At 41.4% G+C, this 27,434-nt stretch overlaps 1 protein-coding gene across 2 annotated transcripts in view; it reads right to left on the bottom strand.

Moving 5' to 3' along the window:
* Positions 1-421: 421 nt before the first annotated feature.
* TRPC7 (transient receptor potential cation channel subfamily C member 7) overlaps positions 422-27,434 on the bottom strand; it is a 107,408-nt gene continuing 80,395 nt past the window's right edge. The window contains exons 7-13 of one of the 2 annotated variants that reach the window (XM_081185553.1): positions 26,864-27,128; positions 19,633-19,828; positions 17,921-18,142; positions 13,226-13,303; positions 7,033-7,086; positions 2,423-2,498; positions 422-1,612 (exon numbers count right to left, since the gene is read on the bottom strand). In XM_081185553.1, coding sequence (XP_081041679.1) covers positions 1,470-1,612; positions 2,423-2,498; positions 7,033-7,086; positions 13,226-13,303; positions 17,921-18,142; positions 19,633-19,828; positions 26,864-27,128 — 1,034 coding nt within the window. In that variant the 3' untranslated portion in view covers positions 422-1,469. The remainder of the gene's footprint in view (positions 1,613-2,422; positions 2,499-7,032; positions 7,087-13,225; positions 13,304-17,920; positions 18,143-19,632; positions 19,829-26,863; positions 27,129-27,434) is intronic. The other variant, XM_081185554.1, reaches the window with a different exon arrangement.

Here is a 27,434-nt window from a genome sequence, read left to right as displayed (position 1 = left end):
AGGGCCCCAGGTGAGGACTGTTTGAATGGCCAGGGAGTGGACCTGAGGGAAGCCTTGCTGCTCCATTGGCTCCACCCCCTGGCCTAGCCCGTGTCGAAGCCTGCATCCCCATTTGCCAATCTGGGATGCAGGCTAGGATCTGGCTTCTGATAAGGGGGCACATGTGCCTGCCCCCTATCTGGATGGAGCTCCGATGCTGCGATTCCCTCGTTGGGGCCTTGGAGGAGCCTCTGCCATCCTGCAATGCCACCGTACCTGAAAGGGGGAGCGGACTTATTGCAAAAATGGTTGCTCAGTTGATTGGGCTATGGTGCCTAAAGAGAAAAAAGCGCCTTTTGGCACAATTGAAAGAGTTGACTGGAAACAGATAAGCAACGAGGCATGTTCAGAACCATCCCTTTCCTGCCTGCATGGAAAGTATAGAAAGTCAATGGCAATTCTGCATGCATATACAACTGAAGAGCAGCAGTGTATGGGTGCTAAGGCTATGCTACTCACCTGGCCTCTGTCTGGCTGAGCTGCTGCAGTGTCCCAGGAGATGGGGAAGGGTACAGTGGTGGCAAAGTCACTGTGGTGCAAACACGCTGGCAGGATTGGCTCCACTGGTGCATTTACACAGCCTTACTGCCTCGCCCCACTCCATCTCTGTATGGTGTAGCAGCTCAGCCAGCCAGAGGTCAGGTAGGAGGCAGAGCTACATTACTAAGCTGCAATGGAAGGGTAATGTCTAGGTAGTACTGGCAGTCATTGAATGTACTGCACCTTTCCCCCCTTCTCTTATTCACACCCTACCCCATGTAGTTTTATACCATTTCCCCTCTTAAACCCAGGCTTCAACTTGAACTAACGCCTGCTGGGGGGAGAAAAACAAATGGCGCAGAGGAGAATTGGTGGGTGCAGAAGAGCTACACACTTACCTTCCCCCACCACAGTCATGTTATCTCAGCAAATAAGGAGTTTTGGAACCTGTGCCTGCCAAGATAAAATGCAGCTCTGCCCTGGGGTGAGATTTGAACTTGAGGACTTTCCAGCCCAGTAGGGACACTCATGTAAAATATCTCAGTTGTCAAACACCTTTTTTTGGCACCTTCTTTCGCTCTTGTTTCCTCCTGATGCGTCCGATCCCCATTCAACGTATGCTGACACATCGCAATGGAGGACCTGGCTTGTTTCCGGTTTTCAAAAGTTGCTTTGGGTATCTAGAACAACCAAGCTTATCTTCTCAAGTTTATGCATCTATATCTGATGTCAAAAGGCTTGATTTTATACGAAAAGGTCACCTTTATATCATAAAGGAATTAATTGATCATTGGCTTCACCCAATAAACCAAACGAATGCACAGTCCCCATAAAACAACTGTATCTGCAAAAGATACAGTTTTCGATGCTCCTCTCTTGCACAGTTTTTGCTCCTTTAGAATGCTGGTTGAAATAAAAAAAAAGTTGTGTTTTTTTTCATTTGTCTGCCCTCAAATGTCCTTATTTAAACTCTTTCCAAACTTGTCGCTTAGCTGCTGTATTAGACTTGCCAACTCTCCTGTTGCTTGTGACTTTTCTTCAAGAAGCTCATAGCGGAGACTTGAAATGTCTTGCTTAATCTCCTTAAGTTCTCCTAAAAACAACAACAAGGTGGGGGGAAGAGTTATTATTAACCAGACTGGATAACGATAACAACCGGCAATTCATTTGCCCTTTACATTATTCTTCCTCTCTCTTGTAAATTCTGCTTTTGTACAGAAGTTTTGTGCCACTGATCTTCCCTCTCTCCCTGTGAGTGGAAAAGCTGTAGTCATGGAATAGTTGAACACATCTAATGCTGCATGCAAGGATCCAACTGGGTTGAGACCCTGTGAGTACTCTATGATGTCTGCTTCAAAAGGGTAGATGAAGTATTTGACCACAATGAACTTTATTCCAACTATTGTTAAGCATGTACTGTCAAATCCATAGCTTTCTCAGAGGTGCTGAATTTTAGGAAACAGCAGCACTCACATGTGAAGTTGATGGATCTCATTCTTGTTGGGAATCCTGTGTGTTGGGCCCAGAATTGACATTATATCCTTCAGATTTAATAATATCTGTCTCTGCTTATCACAACTGAGTATTCTCATGCACTGGAAACGAATTAGCTTTGGCATCTACAACTAAGCAGCACAAGCCTGTTGCTATTTCCAGCAGAAAAAGAATAACTACAAGACAGGAATGTTGTACTTTGGAGACCTCAGAGATGTCAGGAATTTCAGACAACATATTTCCCCCTTGCACCATATTTTTGCCTTTGTGCATATGAGAGAAGCTGCCTCAGAAAGTGATTGATACAAGGTTCAACTGGGAAGTGAATGTGTTGCTACAAAAGCTGTTAAAAACATTACATGATTCAGACAAGGTTCACAACAATAATGGTAAGTTTAAAAGAGCTTGCCTTCATTAACTTCATCATTCTCTCGATCCACCTGAGCCTTTAGGACATATCGTTTAATAAGTCTCTTCATTATTTTCTGAAAATTCAATTGAAAAGTTTAGTGGATTGATGTTATCTGAGCACATCCGTACAGCACAATGGCCACATTTCAGTACATAGTAGCATTGATTTCAGTGGGTTGGATCCAATGGTGGTCTTCTACTGATGAAAATTTCTTTGATTCAGTGGAGTTTCTGTGAGTAGAATGGGAGGAGGCAATTTTCATTAATTCCCCTTTCCCTCTCTAATCTCCTGCATCCCTCCCTCTACTCCTTGAGGTTGTGTGCCCTCTGAAGCATCATGGGAGGTAGCACAGGAGACTGTAGGAGATATGGGGAAATTTGCTAAAATCTGTAGGACAAATGAGGAAGAGAAGGTGGAAGGTCTCCACTGGATCAAAGAGCCTTCAGTCAGTGGAGGGACACAAGTAGATGCTATCCAGGAAGTATAGGCAAACTAACTCTTTTGTTGAACTGCGGTCTAGAGGTTTGAGCTTCATTTTTTTAAAAAATGTAATATATATTCACTTGCTATGAGGTGCTCCCATTATAAAATGTGAAAGATGAACAGCAGTATGTGTAAATCAAGAGTGCTGCTTTTATACTTTTCTGGATTGGCACAGTTGCTGCCACCTCCCTGGTTGCTTCTATATAGTGATGTCAATATCTTCTGCCACCCAAAAAGATGTGGGGAGGGCTGTAGCTCAGTGGTAGAAAAGATGCTTTATATGTAAAACATGTCAACATGAATCCACCAGCATCTTTTGGTAGAGATGTGAAAGGCTCCTTTTTGAAGGGATACTGCCAGTTAGCATATCGAGTTAGGTTCACTTTGCATAAGCAGTTTCCTATGTTCTTATTTTGCTATATATTTGGCTAACTGTTTATGTTTATCCAATCTGGGTGTCAGAATGGTTTCGCTTTCCATTTTTAAGTTTGGAATAGAATAGTTGCTTTGGAAGACGATAATCAGGCATCTGCACAACATGTCCAGAACAAGACAGAATCGTTAGCTAATATGCCCTAATGATACTGGGACTGTTATCTGAGCATCCATAGAGGTGGCAGGAACTATACCATTCTGCACAACATATAATCAGCATTTACATTCCTTAAATAAATAAATACTTTCATGGTATTACCACTGAAGCCAATGGGATTATGTCAGAATAAGTAATTTAAGAACTGTGTCTATTGCATCCACAAAGGTCCCACTTAAGAATTGTAATCTTCACATTTCTAACACTAGAGTAAATTCCTGACAAATTATCAGCTAAAGAAAAAGCAGGGAGCCAATAATTTGTGTGTGATTTGCCATAGACGCTGGGTAGATTCAAATGAAGGAATGGGAATCAATTTACTTGGCAAAAGACACTACACACAACTGTATCAGAGAGATACTGTTGCCTTCCATGAAATCCTAATTTTGCAATCTCTTCATTCAAGTATTAAAACCTGCAAAGAGAAAACAGGAAGTAGCACCACATGGCTGAGAGAAGCATTAGACATGGGCAAGAATGACTTTACGGAAAATGTGAGAGAAGCATATATTATTTAACATTTGAAAAAAAAATAGTCTTTCCACTTTCAAAGACAACAGAAAGACAAATTAACAACAACCATATGCAGTGGTACCTCTGGTTCTGAATGCTTCTGGTTACGAACGCTTCAGGTTACGAGCTCCGCTAACCCAGAGGTAGCTGCTCCTGGTTGCAAACTTTGCCCCAGGATGCGAACGGAAATTGTGTGCCAAAGGTGCACGCGCAGCGGGAGGCCCCATTAGCGAAAGTGTGCCTCAGGATAAGAACGGTTTCAGCTTAAGAATGGGCCTCCAGAACAAATTAAGTTCGTAACCAGAAGTACCACTGTATTAAAATAAAATGTTATTCAGAAGCAATAAATGGCATAGCTTGTAATGACAGCAAAACAATCTCATGCATGTCTGCTAAGAGGTAGGCCCCACTGAGTCCAATCTGGGTACTAGGATTAAAGCCTGAAAGAGCACAATGATAACTATTCCAAACTAGAATATGCTTGCAATCCATAATACCATTAACAGTTCAGTCGTATACATGTCTACTCAGAAGCTCCATTGACTTCAATGGGATTATCTTCCAAGTGACTGTATATAGCGTTACTATACCCTTGTAAAGGAGTAGGGGAGGCAGCAAATTGTAGGATTACAATCATAATCAAAAGGAGTTGGTCCAATTTTAAAAGGAATATTTTGTAGAGAAAGGATATTAATATACCTGCCCCATGCTACAAGTTTTAGTTGAGCACTTTCCTTCTCCTTGACAGCTAGTCATTTAATTGATTAAATTTAAATCCATATACTATACATCACTCAGAAAATATCATTTAGAAAGCTGCTTCATGATTTCCCCTTTTCCTTTTCTCTTGAGAAGGTACTTCAAAACCAAATAGTTTCAAAATGTAAAGTGTTTTCGTTACTTTCAAGTCTAGCCACTAAACCTTGCCCTCGGTTTAAAATATTCAACCTATTTATAGGGTTGCGGCCCCAGAAATTAGGTACCTTCATTTTCTTAATGCTCAGGATATGTGGGGCTTCAGCAGGCTAAGTCATAGTAACAGTTCTCCTACCCCTGCAATAGTACAGCCTCCAATGCTACCTAAAATTCTCTCCCTCCTCCTTCCAAACTGTAAAGGAAGGGTAATTCTCAGCCAGCAGAAATGTACAAAATGCAACAGAGTTGCAAAAATTAAAAACTGGTGGTAACCATTTGCCATAAGTGCCATAAGCATATGGAATCAATCACCTTATGGACTGGCAAAATTATTTTGCAGTTTTGTGTCTGGTATAACAGGGTGCCACACCTAAATCTCAACTTATTTACTCGGGTTATTGGCACAATTTTGGAGAAAGTATCCTGCATTTCTTTTAAGATATGGGCATGGTCCATCCAAAGCTAAGCTCTTTTAGGTAGGTCCCAATTCTTTTAATAGGGGACTAAGTGCTGTGGGTTAAACCACAGAGCCTAGGACTTGCCGATCAGAAGGTCAGAGGTTTGAATTCCCATCACGGGGTGAGCTCCCGTTGCTCGGTCCCTGCTCCTGTCAACCTAGCAGTTCGAAAGCACGTCAAAGTGCAAGTAGATAAATAGGTACCGCTCTGGCGGGAAGGTAAACGGCGTTTCCGTGCGCTGCTCTGGTTCGCCAGAAGCAGCTTTGTCATGCTGGCCACATGACCCAGAAGCTGTACACTGGCTCCCTTGGCCAGTAAAGCAAGATGAGCGCCGCAACCCCAGAGTCGGTCAAGACTGGACCTAATGGTCAGGGGTCCCTTTACCTTAAGGTCCAAGTGCAGCTCCCCTCCCTGGAATCAGTGGGAAATGAATGATTAATTAAGAATTTGATTTCTTGACCCTTTTCCTCCAAGCATCTCCACTTTCATCTCATAATCCAAGATGTGCCACCCCAAATATTTGGGGTAACTCATCTTCAGTGTTACAGATTATTTACTTTGTTCATGACTGCCTGGTGCAATGTGGGGGCCTCATCTCCAGCAGGCTAAAAGCTTATTGCACCCATTTATTGATTGCATTATCTTGTGAACAACCCTGAGATCTTTTCGTGATGGGTGGCATATAAATCTAATAAATAAAATAAAATAAAATAAGGTATTTTATAAAGGGTTCCTGTGACTTCCTCAGTTTGCAAGTTTCTTGTACCACACAGCTGTGACATAATTCCTATGAGCGTCTTTGAATGATGGGAAATGAACAAAAATGAAAAAGTATTAATACCAAAATCTCAGCAGTGATTGGGAGGGGGGGATCTATGAAGATTGTCACCTGCAGGAATATCCATCCCTTCCTGCCAGAGGCAAATACTTCAGAACAACAATCTACAATTCGCCTTGTTCTCCAGCTATTTCTTTGCCTAACGTTTCCGATGAAATATAAGTCTTGTGTTTCAAAACAACTACCCCAATCTAACAAAGGCAATCCCCATGTCAATGTATTTCTGGATACCCCTGATACCCTAAAAGTATTCTGCTGTGATTGCATGCATAGTGTTCCAGCTTCAAACACAGAAACACAGTTTAGAGAGTGCCATTAATTTCTTGGGAGTTTAAAGATCGATTACTAGTAGCCCCCTCTCCCCATCTATTGACAGGTAGCCATCACTGTCAACATGTGATTGCCCACTATAGCTTGGATACTAAGGTAAGTCAACCTAAGGAAGTTCATAGGAGGAGTGTTGCCTGTCTTCTGCCTATACCCGCAGTCTTACTATTCCTGCTCATATATATTATGTGTGAATCAACAATGATTTGGCATTACAGTGAAATTGTTTCAACGTATGTTCTTCTTTGAAGGTAAGAAAAAACATGAACTACCAGGAAATCTATTCGAAAAAACAAACCTGTCCTTGTTCAGCCAAATATAGAGACAAAATACTTGGAACCAATAAAAAGAGTGAAACCTGTATATACCATGCATATACAGTTTGCATAATAAATGGAGATCTATTATGCAATGTGGCAATGTAGAAGCGAGACAGGGTTACGGTACTTCTGGAAGAATACATGAGGTACAATACACATACTATGTGCTGGAGATGACCATGATGGTAGAATCCATTGGGAAGAAGTGTTGCCACCTGAGAAAACATAAATTGAGGAACAAGTTTTGGGAAAGTGGGGAAATAACTGAATCCCAAAGGAAATACTACCTTTAAAGGAGAAGGCTAAGAAGTGGGGTGTGGGGCAGGAAAACAAGGAATCAGCATGCAGAAATGCCACCATCTCCTTGTCATTCACAACAACCTAACACACCTTTTACCACAGTATTTGCAACATTCCCCAATAAGAGTTGAATGCCTGGAATTTCATTTACTACAAATACTAGTTGTATTTAATCATGCGGTTGATATTGAGATCATAGAGTATTTACTGTGTCCATTGAACTAACACTTTAAATAAATAAATATTGACTATTTTAAATAAAACCATATCTGGCTTTCCTTGCATGTGTTTAGCAGTATTTGTAATTCTGAGACAACAAATTATTGTAGGCTTTGATCAGTTAAGTTAATTTCTCTTTCTTGGGTTATCAACCAGCATAGTCACACGTACAGCACCCTTGTTTTCATGGGTAATCTTCAAACTTCTAGATGTTTTACATATTGACTGGCAGTCTTCAACTGAAATTGTAAGTACACGATTATTATTCCCATTCACTAGATCCACCAGATAACCTAGCACCTTTTGGGGTCCACTCCACAAACTATTCCATTAGCTAAAAGATTGTCACAACATAGTTGTAAAGATCATAATTCTGACAGCAGTTTTCTGGAAATGTCATGTATAGGTGTAACTGTAGTACATGCAGAACACATTTTTTTTTGTACAACACAATTCTGCATTTTAATCTATGTAGCACTAATCAAAATAAGAAGCAGAAGATATGAGCTTTCTGTTTAAATAGCCATCTAATAGTAACACAATATTTGTGGAGCATAGATTACAAGTAAACTGATATGTCGATAAGACAAACTGTCCATTCTGGCTCACACAGAAGGGCATCCTTCATTTAAGATGGTGTTTGTCACATGACACTTTTATAAGCACTTGCATTTTTAAAATATATAAAAAAGAATATGCTCCCAGATTAATCAGTGGCATCTTTATAGTTGATTAAAAAAATTTCATCGAATAATTTAACTGATTAAATTAACTCTAATAAATATTGCCAAATGTGTCTAGCAGAAGAGGACAATCTCTTTCAGCCCACTAGCTGGATTTGTGCCTGAGGGCAAAAAAGAGGGGAGCTGGAGGCAAGTGGGGATGGGAGGTGTCTATAGACTGTTATCTCAAAGCAGATGGCCGTTATCTATTAGGCAGGTTTGTTTTCCTTTGGAAGTGAGGGCACTGGCATTTTTGTAGTATTTGTTCTATATAAGTGGAGACAAAGAGATGCTATTCCAAATGTGATCCCAGAAGATGGTCCTGAATGTTCAAAGTCCCAAGTGCCAATGGTTTTCCCTTAGTTGGGATGCAGAGGATACTTCCTCCAAGCTCTCATTCAAAAGTGCAAAGAAATTCCCAAAGTTAATTAGTTCCCTTTGATTAGAAATAAACGGAATGATCATCCAGCAGCCCATAGGAGCCTGTTGTGTTTATGCATTTATTTATTTATTAATCCTCCTCCTCCTCTATAGCACAGCTGCTCTTGTGAAACTCCTTTTCAACAGGGTTCACCTGGAAAAACTGCTCCAAAATGGAATCTTCTTTATAACTCGTGGATAAACTAAGAGGAATTGACATGTGAAAAAGAGTGCAAGGAAGGAAAACTAAAGTCATAGACTGAGAGCAATGAATGATGCAGCTATTTGCTCAAGATTTTTAAGCATAACCCTATTCAGGGACAGAATTTGCTGTTCTTTAAGGTTTAAGCAAATCCCTACAGGGCTGTCTGTTCTAGGAAAGAGAGGAAAATGGAGAACATGGGGGAAAGGCAGACTATATGTGGCTTTTTCTCATGTTTTGTTGTATTGTCCATATTTCATACTGGCTCCGATACCAACCCACAGGGGAGGAAAGAACATATTACTTCAATATTTCACTTTAAACAGCTTGAAATATTAAAACATCAAACACCAAAGTAACTTATGGATATATAGATACATACAATAGCATGTGGGTTATTATCAAGAGATCATTCGAGTGCAACCACATTCTGCGATCCTCTTATTACTGTTCCCACCTTGGTATCACAGCGCCTGTATTTCTGTACTTTCATTAACTTCCACATGGCAGAGATGCATCACTTTAAAAAGCTAACTAGACAGAACTGAGCAGGGAGTCATATTAGTAATTACATTACACTATCCCGTTGTAGCTGAAAATAATTACTGGCCAGACAACAGAATTGATCGCTGCTGTTTGTTCTCTCTTTTGTCTAAGTATGCTTGTCCAGTGTGTTTTGCTTCCTATTATTATTACTTTGTTATTCTTCCTCTGGGCAGAATCTTGACATTTTAAATAATGTATCTTTTGGAACCGAGCCTGGTGAGAGCATTATAAAAAGCAAAGAATGTTATTGCAGCTGTCTCTTTTCAGGGATAACAACAACAACAACAACAACAACAATGCCTCTGGCTTCAGTACTCTTAGGTGGGTCTTCACCTACCATGTACTATAATTACTCCCTTTTGAAAAGAGTAATTTATACTGCACAATTACTCTGAGGTTAACATCATTCATGCAGAAGGTGTCATGGTTTTTTTAGTTTGGGCTGAATTCATTGTTTTGAACCTTTTGCGGGGTGTGTGTGTGTGTGTGTTTCAAATCAGATACACTTAGCATGGAGATTGAACTCAAGAGAACAAGGGAGGGTGACTGCCCCCCCCTCCAAAAAAGTGTGTTTGAACTCTTTTAGCAGAGTAGAATATGGTAAAAAAACATTCAACATCTGTTTGTGAATGTAAGGATAGTGTGTATCCCGATACAATTTGTGGGTCACCATTCTAGGTTTGACCCTAAACTATGAAATGCAGCTGTTGGATGAACTGCCTATTATGTACAGTTACTGCATGTCTATCTGCTTCCTGCAAGCATTTGCTATTTTGCTTCTCTTAAATATCTGGTACCACTTAGCTCATCTTCACATATTCTTTGTTTTGCCCAGAAGTACACTAAGCTGGATAGGACACGGGTGGCGCTGTGGGTTAAACCACAGAGCCTAGGACTTGCCGATCAGAAGGTCAGCGGTTCAAATCCCCGCGACGGGGTGAGCTCCCATTGCTCAGTCCCTGCTCCTGCCAACCTAGCAGTTTGAAAGGACGTCAAAGTGCAAGTAGATAAATAGGTACCGCTCTGGCGGGAAGGTAAACGGTGTTTCCGTGCGCTGCTCTGCTGGCCACATGACCCAGAAGCTGTACGCCGGCTCCCTCAGCCAATAAAGCGAGATGAGTGCCGCAACCCCAGAGTTGGTCATGACTGAACCTATTGGTCAGGGGTCCCTTTACCTTTTTACACTAAGCTGGCAAAGCTCACAAGTGCAACACCAGTCTGTTGCTTCACATGTTTGTAGGTACAAGAGGGTTGGACTGGGATTGTCCCCTCCCTACCTCACATAAGGCAATGGGTTGAGGACAATGGCAGGGAGAACTGATGGACGGAAGAGAGTCCTTAACCCTTTCCGCTCTCACCCATTATCACATGTATATTCTGCTCCTTGCCAACAATTTTAAATATGTTTGGAAGGACAGATGGCGAGGAAAAAAAGGTGTAAGGGGCCATTGCAGAGGGGTGATTATTTTTTTTTTGAGGGGGGGAGATTCTTCCCAGGGAAGATAGGTCTCCCAATGCCTGCTAGTCATGATGGTTGTATAAAAGCTCCAGGTTCAGTGACATTATACCACTGAATGCTTGGGGAGCAACAGAAGGCAGGGTGACTACCTTCATATCTTGTTGATGGGCTTCCCACTGGCACCTGTGGCTGCTGGACTAGGTGGACTTTTGATCCATCCAGCAGTAGTGCATGGGATGTGTGTGAAGGCCATCTCAGACTTCCAGCAATCTTGGCATCACCTTGACTCACCTTGCCCTGAGCTAGTGAGCAGCAGTAGTACGTCTGTATGGAGGGCAGCACTGCCGCTCCAACCATTCCCCCTTCAGTGATGTTCCTGGTTCCATCAGTGCTCCATCTTTTGCACAAAGCAATTAAACTAGAACTTTCTTCCGCATTCACTTCCCTTAAATCTGTCCCATACGCTCTCTGTTTTTCAAGATACTGTCTTCCAACTCCATTTTTTTCTGCTTGCAGTGATGTTCCCAACCTGATCTTGTGAAACTTCATCCTTGGACCTGATTTAGTGAAGATTCCAGTTGCCAAATATCCACTCCTGACTGCCAGCCACATGGCCTGCCATCCTGGTTTGGCCCACAAGCAAGTCAGTTCTGTCTCTCTCAAGCTTTACCCTCACAACTCAAAATTCTGGCTCGGCTTTTAGGAGTTTTCCTTGAAAAATACATTCATTATCTGTTCAAGACAATCTGGAGCCAGAATGGTAAATGACTTAATAGCTGGCACTGGTAGAAAGCCATGCATCACTTTCCACTATGATTGACCAAAGCCTCATGCAGATGCGTAAATTATAAGGCTAGAAGTGAGAGACCCACAAGAGCCTTGATGCAAAGGTCCCTTTAGTCCAGCATCCTTGTATTTCAAATATTGACCAGACAGACACACCTTGGGAAGCTTCTGATATTTTGCCTTTGATCACATAGAGGTTCCATTTTGCTATCGCACCAAATAATCAATGATACCCACTTCCCCCATGAATGTGTCTAATCCTTTAAAAAGCAATCTTATGCTAGTAGCAAGATGAGCATCAGCAAGGTCTAAAAATGGTTTGTGACATCTATTTTTCTTCCCCTCACTTTCTTTTCGAGGGTGGCAGGGCAGGTCCCACTCAACTCCAGTAGTTTATTGCACTGTAAGGGCAATTCTATCTGAAGGAAAGGAGCAATTCTAACCAGGCATTACTAGAGACGCCCTAGCAGAATGCTGCAGAGGAACACTGATGCATCCTAACTCATTACCTGCAGCATGAATCAGGGGTTAGGATTGCTCTGGTAAACTTCTGCAAATCTTGCAACAAAAGCAGTTTATTTAGCAATGGGTCTAGATTGTTATTCTATCATTTCCATCCTAATTATTGTTTTGCAACACAATCCACTGAACTTCAGTTAATACACCAGAGGCTACAAACAGATCAGAACAAATCCAAAACATTTAACGTTATATAAAGAACAAAACCGTGATGTGAATGAGAGCTTGCGGAAGTGATTCTCTTATTAATATCAAAAGAGATATGTAGATTGCTTCTTCTGTGCAATTTCCAAAATAAAACACTGCAATCCTTTCTTTCTTTGTTTTAAAGTATTATGTAACTAATATACCTGAGGTGTGTTTTGAATGGTACTGTGCAACCTAACATTTAAAGATTTTGTTTGATTTGTTGTATCGTGGGAATTAAACAGAGAGTTACATGAGCTTGATATTAAATGAATGGTCACCTCTATAACGGAGGGTGTCATATCTGCTGCTAGTACTTGTACACTATAAAGTATAATATAGTCTGCATTGCCTTGGAATGGTCTTTAAGTTGACTTTTGTGCTTTTTTATGAATGAAGGTCATCTACAAATTACTAAGGTCGAGATCTTAGGCATAGTTACTAGGAAGGAAGGGTATGTTAAAGCTTAAAGAGTAACACATTTAGTTACAAGGAGGTAGCCGTGTTGGTCTGCCATAGTTGAAACAAAATTTAAAAAATCCTTCCAGTAGCACCTTAGAGACCAACTAAGTTTGTTATTGGTATGAGCTTTCGTGTTCATGCACACTTCTTCAGATACCAGATGTGCATGCACACAAAAGCTCATACCAATAACAAACTTAGTTGGTCTCTACGGTGCTACTGGAAAGAATTTTTTTTATTTTGTTTCGAGTAACACATTTGTTATGGCATAAGCTTTCATGGACTCTATCCCACTTATGAAGTCTACTAAAACATATCCCATAATAAATTACTTAAGATGTCACAAGACCCTTCGATTGTTTATTTTTCAAGAAACTGATGTGACTATCTCTCTGGAAATGGCTAAAGATTGGTTTCCTTCTAAGTGGACATGTGTAGGATCAAAGTGTAGACCACAAACATGTAAGCAGAACCTCTTCTGACATATTTATCTTTTTCTATGCCACACCTTTCTTTTTTTGTATTGCCATTACCTGGTATCTTGTGGGCTTGTTGTAGGCATTCTTCACAGTAAAGTCTGAATTTTGAGTACTGGACTCGAAACGGACTTTCTGAAATGTACAAATGTAGAGTACATCACCAATGAAGAAATGTTCTTATGAAAGCAGTAGAAGGGAAGTTCTAAGAAAAGGATGGCTAATAACACCTTGCAAGGGGTGAGCTGCATTGTGCAAAGAAACGACCTGATATTATTACATCCGAAGACAAGGTCTCGTATTCCAGATGACTTAGCTTCCTTTTGCTATGTGCTTCTGGCAATTCACACTTTTACAGTAGATGAGAAACTGTTGAATACATAGCACTTTGTGAAAATAGAATCTGGTCCTAGTGTTTAAATGATGTATGAACTCTTCAGACATACAAAATTTCTCATACAACCCACTGTTTAACGATTGTAGGGACATCAGTGTAGATTTCAATAGAATGGTGTTGGAAAACATTCACCCACTCAGTGTGGCCTTGTACAATTGAAATCTTAAGTCTTTACCTACCCACACTGCCCCCCTTCGCATATGAATTGTGTGAAGGAGAAACATGCTCAGTAAGGGGCTGTGGGGCCATACTTCCAGAGAAATAATGTGTTTTATCAGCATCAGCCCCTAGGCCCCACAATAGACAACTGTTGTTACAAAGTTTCTGGGCTGGTGTTGGTTTGTTTATTATTTTGGGTATTTATATGCTGCTTAATATTGAGAATTTCTAAGCGGTATACAAAGAATAAGAACAAGTAAAATTCATCCAAGAAACAAAACACTACTTTAAAATGCCCGGTGTAATAAGAAATTATTTGTTGTGTGCTTGAAATTCAGGAAAGCGGATGCCTGTCAAATCTCAGTCAGGCAGGAGTTCCACAGGCTTGGACCTGAAGATCTCTGTGATTGGGCAGGGATATAAGGGAACACGTGGCCCTTGGGAGATCCTGGACACAAGTTGTTAAGGGCTTTCTAAATTAATATGAGAACCTTGGACCTGGCCCAGGAACATATGGGCAGCCAGTGCAAGCTTTTAAGCACAGGAGTTATGTGCTGGCAGTAGTCTATCCTCATCAAACTGGTGCATCTCCCTTTTTTGATGGTGGTGATTTATTGTAGATAATGGGATGAAGTGAAGTGAATTGAAAAAGAGAAAAACCCATTTTCTCTCTGCCTTTGTGACTTTTCTTTACTTCAAGGATGTATATTAAGATGGAGGTTTAAGTAGATTACGTAAGGTACTTTACAGATGGGTGAAATTCATAAAGCAAAGGGTTATTCCAGAATTGGTATCACAGTTGGCTGCACCTAGGAATGAAAGGATCCCTCTTGTTCCATCCCATAACTACCCTGGAGATTTGCACATTCAGGTGTTCTGCTCCACCACCTTCTGCTGACCTGCTGCAAATTCCTTTTCAGTTCTACCAGAACTAAATAAGGTATTTGATTATGTCCTCTCATCTGTTTTTTCCTTCCCACCCAGTGTGCATTATTATGCTGCTGGCTGGCTGCTGACCTTTCCTTCGTTAGACAGATTGCTGGTTAACAGCCCAGAATGCTAAATAGTTGGGGCTTTCTGCTTCATGAAACACCTAGTGAAAAATTCTCTCTCTCTCTCTCTCTCTCTCTCTCTCTCTCTATATATATATATATATATATATGCCCAGTACAACCAGTAGTGTAGTGGAGCAGGGGCAAAGTGCAACCACTTATTTCAGAACAGAAATTATGAGGTTTATGAATTTACTTCCAACAACAGTCCCTGCCTGTAGATGAAAGGGTTCTGGGACATGTGTAGGATGCCTAGCTATTTCCCACAAACTGCTAGCAACAATTCTATTGGGCCACTCGGTGATACGGGTGGGGGATTTCCCAGAATATATCCAACGGTCCCTATGGCTCTGCAACACAGGAGGAAATCAGTAGTGGGGGGGGGGGTTGAGCTGACTTTCAAGGAAGCTTGCCCTTCATTATTGATTTTCTCACTGAGGAATTCAGTTCTCTGAAACACACTTGGAAAAATCACTGTTTCCGCTGATTGTATGGCCTTGGAAAGGAGCTTGAAAATCCTTTGAAGCCACTTTTTCAGCTGATTATGCTCTGAAGGATCTATAAAGCTCTTTAAATATGCAGCGTTCTCCTCATGCATCAGAAACAGAAAATTACAGAAATGGTAATCTATCCCTACCATATTTTGTTCTTTTTGTACAATGGAGCTTGAGATGCTCTGCTGCTTACTTGGTTGAGATGTCACATATTCTTTGGTGTGTATCCAAATTTCTCTTCCTAGTTCCTTTCCCATACATAGTGGTTCCCGAAGCTTTATTAAGGAACCTACTGTTGTAATAAAACTTCAAAACAACAACACTACAGTGGATATGGTCGTGTTTCTCACCCCTCCAGATGATCTTTTCAGTTGATAAGGGTGAAGGACACCCTTCAGATACAACTGCTGTGTTCAGGGGGAGGCTTATCCAAAGTTGCTCACTTCATACCCTAGAACAGGAGCAGGAAACCTGTGGTCCTCCTGTTGTTGCTCAACTACAACTCCCATCACCCCTATTTGTCATGCTGACTGGGGCTGATGGGAGCTGGAGTCCAACAGCCTCTGGAGGGTCCCAGGCCCCAGCACCTATAGCCTAAAATATTTCAGCAACATCTCAGGAACCAGATAGTTTGGAAAACATAGTTATCCAGGATACCACAGCCCATACTGTTGATTTAGATGGCTTAGTCGACAGCCACTGCCTGGTTATTAATTGCATCAAAGTGGAAAGTGGGAAAAGTACCAACAGTAAGGGAATGGAAGAATAAATTACTAGACTATGGAGAAATGGCTCATTTGACAAATAGATTAAGGGGAAATACAAAACAATCATTCACGCAAAAATGGGATATGTTCAAGAAATACCTACAAAAATATAATAACGACATAACTTCTATGACAACGTTTGAATGACCCTTGTGTAAATTAAACATTATTAAATTGGGAGAAATGGTACAATATTTTACAAGAAAGTATTAGAAAATATATTAAGAGTAAGGTAAGAAGTATAAGTACATTCAATGTTGTAAATGTAACTTACATCGGGAAATGACTGGAAGTGTATTTTGACTTAGTTTAGTTTATTGGATTTTACTTTGGTTTATTTTTGTTTAGTTAGAAAGTATAAGAAAAGAGCACGTATAAGTACAAGTTTAAATCAATAGTTAACGGTATAATTATTTAAGGTTGTTATTATTATTAGTGTTACCTTTTCTTTGTACGTGTATTTAAGATTGTGTATGATAGCCTTGGATGTCAATTAATAATAAAATAAAATAAAAAGATTTAGATGGCTTAGAGAGCTACATTCCCTAGGATTATTTTTTTTTTTTGCACCTGGGACACTGCTATAGAAGCATTCAATGCACAGGACGGATGGAGGAAACAAAAGAGCAGGAAAGACAAGCACCCATCTATAGAAACAGACCTGGCTGCCTCTGTTCTGGAAAAAGGAAGGAGCAGCGGAGCAGGACTCAAGGTTTCATGGAGGTTGTGGAATGGATTGAGAGACACAACTGGAAACCTTGCTGCATTCTCAGTGACATCAGTCTGAGAGGGTTTTTGAATTTGGAATTGGTCAGCAGAGTGTGGAGAGAGAACTGACTTTCTTTTGGAAAATAGCTCAGTTTGCCAAGGCCAGTTCCAAATTAAGCCAGAAGGAGCTAATTCATCACTAAAAAGAGCAGTTTCTATGTAACTGATATTACTGTAATTATTTGCAAGTTTTCTTCATCGAACCCCTGGGGAAGGCTGTGCAGGTTCAAAGCCTATAAGGTTTTGAAAGTCATGGTCTGAGTGAATACCTGCAGTCTAATTTTTTTTTGGGGGGGGGGGAGAGTGCCATGATTATTTTGCTGCTGAGAAAAACTATACATTGAGATGCAGGGGTCACATCATTGTAATAAAATTCTCTTGTTCAAGCACCAGTTGGAAGTTTTGTCTCTACCCACCCACCCCCCACACTCTACTCCACCCCCAGCTTCATAAACTCTGGACAAAGAACCAGCAATAGGATAACATTCTTGAATAGCAGCTGATGCATCTGGCTATAGCACAGTGCAGCCACATGACCAGGAAAGCTGTCTGTGGACAAACGCCGGCTCCCTCGGCCTGAAGCGAGACTGGACCTAACCATACAGGGGTCCTTCACCTTTGCTGCCTGTTCTCCTTGCTGCACTATTGCTTTTTCTATGACTCTGCAGAGCAAACACCAGCCACACCAATGCACAGGGAGACTGTGGATGTATTTTAGCTTTAGCAGGCATTAGAGCAGGCTGCCTCAAACTCAGCCCTCCAGCTGTTTTGAGACTACAATTCCCATCATCCCCGACCACTGGTCCTGCAAGCTAGGGATCATGGGAGTTCTAGGCCAAAAACATCTGCACTAGAGTGACGCTCTCTCATATTGTGACACATTTCCATAAAGGTTGGCTGCCACATTTTTAAAGGAGTGTTCTTCAGCTTCAGTTCTTGGTGGACTTCTATCAAACATGACCATTGGCTAAGCTATCTGATGACAATGAGAGCTGTCATCCAGCAACATCTGGGGACTCAAGGTTGAAGAACACTGGTTTAAACAAAATGATTAAATGAAGGGATGAATGAACAATCCCCTACCCGCAACTTTTGTTAGAAAAAAAAGGACATACCCTTAGCTTGGAATTCAGCATGCCCATCTCGAGATCATTTTCACAGTTTTTGGCCTTGGATTTGCAGAGTTTTATGAGGCACATTTTAATTCTCATTATGAGATAATAAAACGACTTAGGGCTTGGCACTAGGTTAAAAGGAGCAGGTAGAGTCCTTCCCTCGTCAAAATATGAAAGCCAAAGCTTGGCACGTGCAAACTTCCATTCCACATCTGCATCCTCCTGCAAAAGGAACAAAACGAGGGTTGCTTTTTAAAAGATGGCAATGTTACCATTTCAGAAGACAACTCAGTGTATATCATTCCACAGATGGGCAATACATTTGTTGGGACCAACCAAAATGTCACAAAAGTGCAGCAAGCTTTTGATTCTCCAGATGTCTTCCTCAGGCAAGATTAAAAAAGAAATACTAAGCAGTCTGTACATGCTTTTAAATAAATAAGGGAGGGTGGGATGTACAAAACCTAGGCTTATCTTGGAGGCATGAGGTTGTTTATAGACTCAGTCCCAGATGGAAATTGCAAGCTGAATTAGTCCCTCCCAGGAACTACAGATGTCAGGTCATACACCTAGGAATTCTGGGATAAAGAAGAAATGGTTGCTCCTCATCCCTGTAAATTAAAGTCTGGCTTGCAACCCAGACCTTTCCCAAACTTTAAACAGAACACACAGGCTCCTGGATAGGTAAGCTCATTGTTACTAGAACAGTCTTGAAAAGATGCTTTAAAAAGTGCTCTTTCGATTTTGATCTTGCACAGGTGCCAAAATGTTTTGTCCTGAAGTCAACCGTCTGCAGAAATGCTGCTTATAACTTCCTTTTGCAATTAGCCATGAATCAAATGCACTACAGAAATATCCAATTCTTTGGCATTTGATCCACTACTAATTCTCACATAGCACTTCTCATCCCTTCTGGTAGGATTATAATCAGGCCTTTTCTTTCTTTCTTGATATGGCCTTATTCCTATAATGTGGTTCTTTTTCAGATGTAGGATGTGCAAACAAGTTCATTTCTCAGTTTAAAAAATTCACTGCTACATGACTGTCAAAGGAGCCAAGACACAAATAACAATTGTGGGAGGGCAATTCAAGGTGAGCACTGCCTGTTTTGATCTAAATGGCATCTTTCTTCTGTTTTTCTACTTGTACCTTCGGATCTCCAGATTAATTATTGTTTGCTGAGTGAAAACCAAAAAGCTATCAGCGTCAGTAAGAGAATGTGGCACCTGCTGACAGTCCATTCTTAAATCTGCACCATGATAAATGCAGTATGCTTCCTGAGCTTTTTAAAACCTCTCTTCTGGTGTAATGTTGTGTTTCACAGGAATTCAGATATAACTACATTACAAAGAGGTAGCAGCAAACAACCATCCTATTTTATGGTTAGTAGGCTGGGGGCAGGTTTAGCCATATTGTGCCCCATCATCCAAACCCAGATTAGAAATACTGTACACAGAAATGTTTCCTCAAGTGATCTTGAAATCATTTGCAAATTAAATAGAGGAAACCCACTGGGTAGAGATGCATTTTGCCCTTAGAGAGAGCAAAGGCCACAGTGATGGAACTGGGCTCCTTTGGGAGGAAGAGTGTTATAGAAATTTAATAAATAAAAATAAAATAAATGACCAAGTGAGAAAAAGAGATGATCTTCCTTTTCATAATATATAGTCACCAATTAAATTTGTTACATCATCACATTTGATGTACCTTACCTCAATTTCCTGATAGGAATTGTTGATCATGGCTATTAACATGTTGAGGAGCACAACCACCATGGTGACGTTATAAACTCCATAGAGCACATATCCAATGTTCTCAATAAACTTGTGGTCGTACTTCAGCACCACTGATATTACTTCAGACAAACCAAATATGGACCAGAATAAGGTTTTAAAACTTTCTTCTACCCTAAAGACAAAAAAAGAGTCTTTAGTCCTCCATAGATACCTTGTCTCCATGTGATCACAGGAGCTGCATGTACAACTAGGCAATATCCTCTGAGGTGATAAAGATACATGATGTACTAAGAGGCTAAGAGCACTGACGAACAATATCACACCCTTACATTGGCTGATTTTCCTATTTCCAATTTTAGTCTGGATCTGGACTATGAATCCATACAGGGTTTCAATATGTCTATTGGCAATTCACTAAATCCTCCATGGATCACTGGTTAAAAGGTGAAGGTACCCCTGATTGTTAGGTCCAGTCGCAGATGACTCTGGGGTTGTGGCGCTCATCTCGCTCTATAGGCCGAGGGAGCCAGCGTTTGTCCACAGCTTCCGGGTCATGTGGCCAGCATGACTAAGCCACTTCTGGTGAACCGGAGCAGTGCACAAAAATGCTGTTTACCTTCCCGCTGGAGCGGTATCTATTTATCTACTTGCACTTGATGTGCTTTCGAACTGCTAGGTGGGCAGGAGCTAGGACCGAACAACAGGAGCTCACTCTGTTGCAGGGATTCGAATTGCCCACCTTCTGATCGGCAAGCCCTAGGCTCTGTGGTTAAATATGAACTAAACACACCTCCCCTCACATCTTACCTTATGCATGAGAACCCAAGCTGCATAGCCATGGGACAGTTCTTGTTATTTTATTTTGTTTGTTTAAAACATGTACACTATGTGAGGAATTCATTTCTCATGAACGATCTGCCCACCCGATCACACACGATGCCTTATGAGGAACGGCTAAGGGAGCTGGGCATGTTTAGCCTGGAGAAGAGGAGGTTAAGGGGTGATATGATAGCCATGTTCAAATATATAAAAGGATGTCACATAGAGGAGGGAGAAAGGTTGTTTTCTGCTGCTTCAGAGAAGCGGACACGGAGCAATGGATCCAAACTACAAGAAAGAAGATTCCACCTAAACATTAGGAAGAACTTCCTGACAGTAAGAGCTGTTCGACAGTGGAATTTGCTGCCAAGGAGTGTGGTGGAGTCTCCTACTTTGGAGGTCTTTAAGCAGAGGCTTGACAACCATATGTCAGGAGTGCTCTGATGGTGTTTCCTGCTTGGCAGGGGGTTGGACTCGATGGCCCTGGTGGTCTCTTCCAACTCTATGATTCTATCATTCTATGATTCTACCCCTCTCCCCACATGGTGTTCTGAGGAGACTCCTGAATCACTGAGATGATAAGATCTAATTGAGGGGTGAGAATCCTCAGGCCCCGGCCCTAAATGTGGCCATCTGGGGCAATCTTACTTTCTGGACTCTCACTATGGCACACCTTTCACTGGACCACACAGCTCACTGGCCTTGTTCCATATCCTCAAGTGATTTTGCTTGCTTGAACTGCGATGATGCCTTTTGATTACCCAGATAAATGGAGAGATGCATACTTACTTTTGTATACCTTCCTATACACAGGTAAGCATCACACCTGCTGCTTGGCATTACTCTACAGCAAATGAGCTAAACTAATGAGCATTATTGCATCCTTGTGAGATTTTGACCAGCTCCGGCCCATCTGGAGCTGGTACAGGCCCGTCTTATCTTGAGCCCATGCAGAGCGTAGTCACGCAACGAAAGGATAAGCAGGTAATGTGCTACATGCTGAAGTTTATTTACAAGCTATGCTGAGAGCATACAGACATACATCTTGCCTCTGTGAGAGCAGAGAAGCAACTCCTCTCGACACAAAGAAACCGAGAGGACACTGAAAAACAGGAAACCAGTGTACGTCACATCCAGTCTCCCATTCCCGTGGGAACCCAACAGTAACTCTGACTGTGGAATGTAAACAATGTCTTGTGGCATGCATTTGCTGCTCAGTGAGGGAAATAGAAACCAACAATCCTTACACTGCTTTTCCTTTTAACAGTTGAAGGGTTTTGAAAACTACATATAAAGAACTGTAAAACTGTTGTTCATATAAGCTGAGGCATGGCTTCTGTTCTTCCATTAAGCAGAACATTTCCCAGTAATAATACCTTTTATAAATGTTTGAAGGTTGTCATCTAAATCACTTAGCCAACTGAAATAAAAAACCTTGACCCCAGCAGTATCCCTCTATTAACCTTTTATTTTAATTTGGAAGGGTGCCACTATTTTTTCAGGTCCTCCCAGCAATGTTAATATATTAGTGTCAAAACTGCTATTTTCCCTCACAACTTAAGCATTAACCTCTGTTTTGGAATGCTGCCATATTTCCCTTGAAAGTCTCATTGTTATGCAGGCATTGTGAGTCTGTGACCACAATGGTCCTATACATATTAACTGAATGAGGTAGAACAGAAAATGGCACCCTCTTCCCATGTCAAAGTGCTTACTGTCCAAAGCCTGCCAAATTATTTTGGCACTTGAGGTAAAATAATAATAATAAAGAGCCCTCACATCTCTTCCCCCAGCCACTTCTTGGCAGTAAAAATATAAGAATAAGAATAAAAAACAACTGTTGATTTGTTGCCCTTTCATAATTCCCAGGCATTGCTGCTTGAAATGGCAGTCTGAGGTAGTGGGAAACCCATTGTTTAAGTTGTAGCACTTTGTGAGGCAGGTGAATGTTAACATGGAGAAGTCTACCACCAGCACCCCAGTTAGACAGCAGACTGAGGACACGACACAACTGCAGCATATGAGAAGTTGACCTCAAGCACAAGAAAGATGGGAATTTATCTGATACATGGACTCTTTATAATAATATAATAATAATTTATTATTTCTACCCCGCCCATCTGGCTGGGTTTCCCTAGCCACTCTGGGCGGCTTCCAACAAAAGATTAAAAATACATTAAAACATCATTCATTAAAAACGCCCCTAAACAGGGCTGCCTTCAGACGTCTTCTAAATGTCAGATAGTTGTTTATCTCTTGGACATCTGATGGGAGAGTGTTCTACAGGGTGGGCGCCACTACCAAGAAGGCCCTCTGACTGGTTCCCTTTAGACAAAACTATTTATTTGACTGTCTGAGCACCAGGTTGGTCTGGACCACCAGATGTCCTTCCCTTCCTCCCCTTCCTTCCCCTTACATGTGTGCACAGACCACAACATTTTGATTTATTAGGGATTATTTGTATTGTTTGACTGTATTTGCTTTTGTTTCCCTTTGGAAAAGTCAATTAAAAAACTATTAGTTTAAAAATGCTCTTCCATCCCAAAGCTGTCATCCACATAAACTACTAGATGTCAGAAAGGAAGGGTTTTGGTTGCTGGATTTTTGGTTTTTGATCTTCCTGAGATCCAGTTCAAGGTTTTCTATTGTTTTTATGGAGGCACATTCATATGGAGCCTACTTTCTATAGTGACAAAGGCCAGGGGCTCAGATTTTGTCTGTCCCTGCTATAGGCTTCACTTTGTCACATTGACTTCCCCTTCCCCCACCCAACCCAGCTTTGATCCCACTCACTACCTTCTCCCCTTCTGACTCAGCAGGAAGTAGGTCTGTTTAGCATCCTAGGGATCCACTAATACCTGCCTCCCCCTCTGTTGCTGCTACTGTGATTGGCCAGGTTGTTGTTGCGGTGGTGGCTCCACATGGCGGCAAGAAAATTTGGATTGCTGCACAAGCCATGCTTAGAGTAAATCCACTGAAATCAATGGCAGTTGAGTTTGCAAACTTAAGTCCTGTAGATTTCAGTGGGTCTGTTCTAAGCATGGCTGAGTCTGGATCGAACCTGTTACGTTCGGCACTGTGGTAGTGATCAGATACCCTACTTCTTCAGTACTGAACAGGTATTTATCCACTTTGCAGAAGGATAAACTGCAGAATGGGGGAACTGAAGTGAATGATTCAAATTTATCCAGTGAATTAAAGCTGCAAGCCGAGTCTGAAGCCTGCTGGCTGCTTCCCTCTTGCTGCAATACACACAATCTCCCTTACTATATTGGCATCTACATATATCTGTCTCTGGAGGGAGATGGGATTTTTCCATTACTACACATCACAAGCTCAACAGAGGATATTACGATCTTTCATCAAACAAAGAATTAACACCACATAGTAATATGTGACATTAAAACCATGCAGGAAAAAAAATATGTGACAGACAGCTGAGCTGCATGATGACTTCTCCTTGTTTCAGTAAGCATGAGGCTTATTTCCAGGAGGACACATCACTTACGTAAATCTCTCCTGCATAATTTCTCTCCTGTCTGAAAAAAGCATTAAGGTGTCTTTCCAGATGAATATTTTTGCCTTAAAAATTTAAGTGTTGTAGGCCTAATGTACCTATCCAGAATGCAGGGGTGGGTAGTAAGATTGTGGGACTGAGCCCGTCTCTGTATTTGAGACACATTCTCTGTTGGAATCTAAGCTTTCTCCAAAACATGCTACATTTCTATGTACAGGAGTAATAAATGGTGCAGGCTTTCAGCTGATGTACTGGGGATGTTTTGGTGCAAAAGCAATCTGACATGAGAACCATCTCTTGCTCAAGCAATTCTGCTAGTTAACTAGCCCCAGTGGTGGGTGAAGAGCAGGCGTGGTGCGCGGTGCGTCCTGGGGGTGTGGTGCCCAGCGGGGGGGGGGGGGGGAGCCGCGATGGCACCCCTCCAGGATTTTGGTGCCGGGGGTGGTGCGCTCCCCACCCCCCCTCTTCCTCCATCACTGACTAGCCCGCAGCTCAAGGTTTTTAAGTTAGTTTCTCCCTATAGCTATATACTAGGGGCTGCCCCTTTGCTTGCTTCGCTCACCCTTGGCACCTATTCTACCCCCTAGACACTGCCAACTTTACCCTAGACCTTGCCACCACCATCCTCGACCTCATTGATCACCCCACACTAACCCTTTAGACCATGGGTAGGCAAACTAAGGCCCGGGGGTCAGATCCGGCCCAATCACCTTCTAAATCCAGCCCATGGATGGTTCAGGAATCAGTGTGTTTTTACATGAGTAGAATGTGTGCCTTTATTTAAAATGCATCTCTGGTTATTTGTGGGGCAGAGGAATTCATTCATTCCCCCCCTTCAAAATATAGTCCAGCCCCCCACAAGGTCTGAGGGACAGTGGACGGGCCCATGGCTGAAAAAGTTTGCTGACCCCTGCTTTAGACAGCCTGCTTTACACCTTCTGCCACCACAGCAAAGCAAGTTGACGAGTCAGACCTCCACTTGTGATTTGGAATGGGCATTAGAATGAATTCTTTCCCATAAAATCGGAAAACAAGTCATATTATTTCTGAGCACACTCTGAGATTACGATCCTCGCACACTTGAAACTGTGAGACAGGGTTGGAATTCAAAGGCAACTTGTGCTCAGCTTGTCATGAACTTGCGATTTCCAGACTGGGGAATTTCATTCTCCTTGTTTCCAAAATGGGCATCATCACTAATGGAAATGTGTAAAATAGGATTATTACTTGCAGCCATGTGACAGTGACCGCTGCCTTCCTTTACATTTAATCTCTCAAAGACAAGGAATTTAATTCAGCATAAATTCAAATGTAAATTGCATTTATCTTTTTTAAAAAATGATGAATTGGAGCACTAAGAAGTGAAATACTGACAGTTGCAACCTGAAATCTGCTATTTTGTACAGCTTCTTTAGGCCACAGCCTTTAATTACAGGATTAGATACTATTTTTCACTTCCAACGTCTGTCAAAGGATGTGTGCACTTGAGAGCAGAATTAAGGGCATACAGGCAGTTGAAAATCGGATGATTCATTCTGCTTGACTGAGCTACAAAGTTTTATATTCATGTATATTGTTAAGATGGTACCCAAATAGCACATAGCACCGGGTAGCATAATGAATATGGAAACAGCAAAGGTCAAGTCCGAATAGCCTCAAATCTAGGGCTTTTTTAACAGGTTTTTTTTTTAATGCCCACTCCTGCTTCACATGTTGGCTCTCAGGAAAGTTGTAGAACAATGTGTTCAGTACACTGATAACACTCATCCAGGTATCATCAGCATATGGAAAACATTGAGCTGCAAAGTCCCTAAGGATTCCTCAACTGCCAGGATTGAATGTTTGCTGATAATTCTCGTGATTCAGCTACTCAAAGCTGCATAGCACCCTACATAGCTTAGGTACAAGCTATCTGAGAGATCGTATTCCCTTATATGAACCTGCCTGTGTTTTGAGATCTTTGGGGCAGGCCCTTCTCTTGATCCTGTAACCCTCACAGGCATGCTTGGTGGGGACATGGGAGGAGAGGGCCTTTTTAGTAGCTGCCCCCAGACTTGAGAAATTCCTTCCTAGAGAAAGCTATCTCCTTGTTGTCCTTCCACTGGCAGGTGAAGATTTCCCTGTTCTAACAGGCTTTTGGGAACTGGCTGCTTTTAATGAAAGGGCTGCTGCTATGCTGTTTTTACTGTAATAAATTGTATGTTTAAACCAAATTTTATATATGTATATAGTTTTAATTCTAACAATGTTTAATTGTTTTTTCAATTATAGTTTTTTCCTTATGTTTTTAGCAGTTCTTGTTTTTATCTGTAAGCTGTCTTGAGTCCCATCAGGGAAAAAGTTGGAGTAACAACAACAACAACAACAACAACAACAACAACAACAACAACACAGAAGACAAGTGAAGACAAATGGCTTAGGGAAGAGAGGGGCAAACATAGCAAATCAGTGGTTTCATCCAACCTTTCCTAAGCATCATACTTAAAGCCAGGGCTTTTTTCCAGCTAGAACTCACCAGAACTCAGTTCTGGCACTTCTCAGAATGGCACCATGACCATTCTAAGAGAACGAGTAAGGAGTTCATGGTGAGTTCCGGCACCTATTTTTTTCTAGAAAAATAGCACTGCTTAAATTAAAGCGTGTAATGTGTCATCTGCATTGATCAACCACCAAAGTAAACAGTACTCAAGTTCTTAAATGTGGCACTTTTGCATAAAGTCTATTTTACTACTTCTAATTATTACACAGCATAGTTCAACACTTGTTCTATCAAACTGGCATGTAATTTTATGCAATCTGTATAAAACATATACAAAGGCAATCTGGAGAGAAAGCCAGTTGCATCACAAACTGTCTTGCAGAGATACTCACGTCGTGAATGCTGGGTTATATTTTGCACCAAGGTAGTAGGAGTAAAGGTTGAACATTCCAATCATGAAGGCGAGAAACACCATTATGAAAATAACCATGAATTTGAAGATGTCTTTCACAGTCCTTCCCAAAGAGATCTGGAGAGGACCAAAACTTTCATTTGCTGGGAGGATGTATGCAATCCGGGAGAAGCTGAGTACCACTGCAATTGCATATAGTCCTTCTGATATGATCTGAGGATCTGAGGGAAGCCACTTGCTCCTGGCTAAAATGAAACACAAGAGGAGATATATATTATTAATGTGAACAGAGCTAAGGTTCAAGGGGTGGCTGAGGACCTGTACATTGCAGTAGGAAGACCCAGGGAATGCTTTCTTTCACTGGGGATTTCCTAGGGATTTCCTAGATGTTACGGTCTTCCCTTCTTACCCACTTCACTTTATCCTTCCAGTTTCTTTTATTACCTTTCATTACTGCAGTAGTTCATCTGCAAGATTTCCAGAACAAAATAGTGGGCTTCGGACAAATCAGAGGGACACCCAAAAATAGCCATTAAGCTAGAAGACTTCTG

Source organism: Podarcis bocagei, assembly GCF_964188305.1.
Source record: "Podarcis bocagei genome assembly, chromosome: 2".
NCBI classification, from domain to species: domain Eukaryota; kingdom Metazoa; phylum Chordata; class Lepidosauria; order Squamata; family Lacertidae; genus Podarcis; species Podarcis bocagei.
Note: the sequence above shows the minus strand (reverse complement) of the source record. Positions and strands in the feature narration are given on the sequence as shown.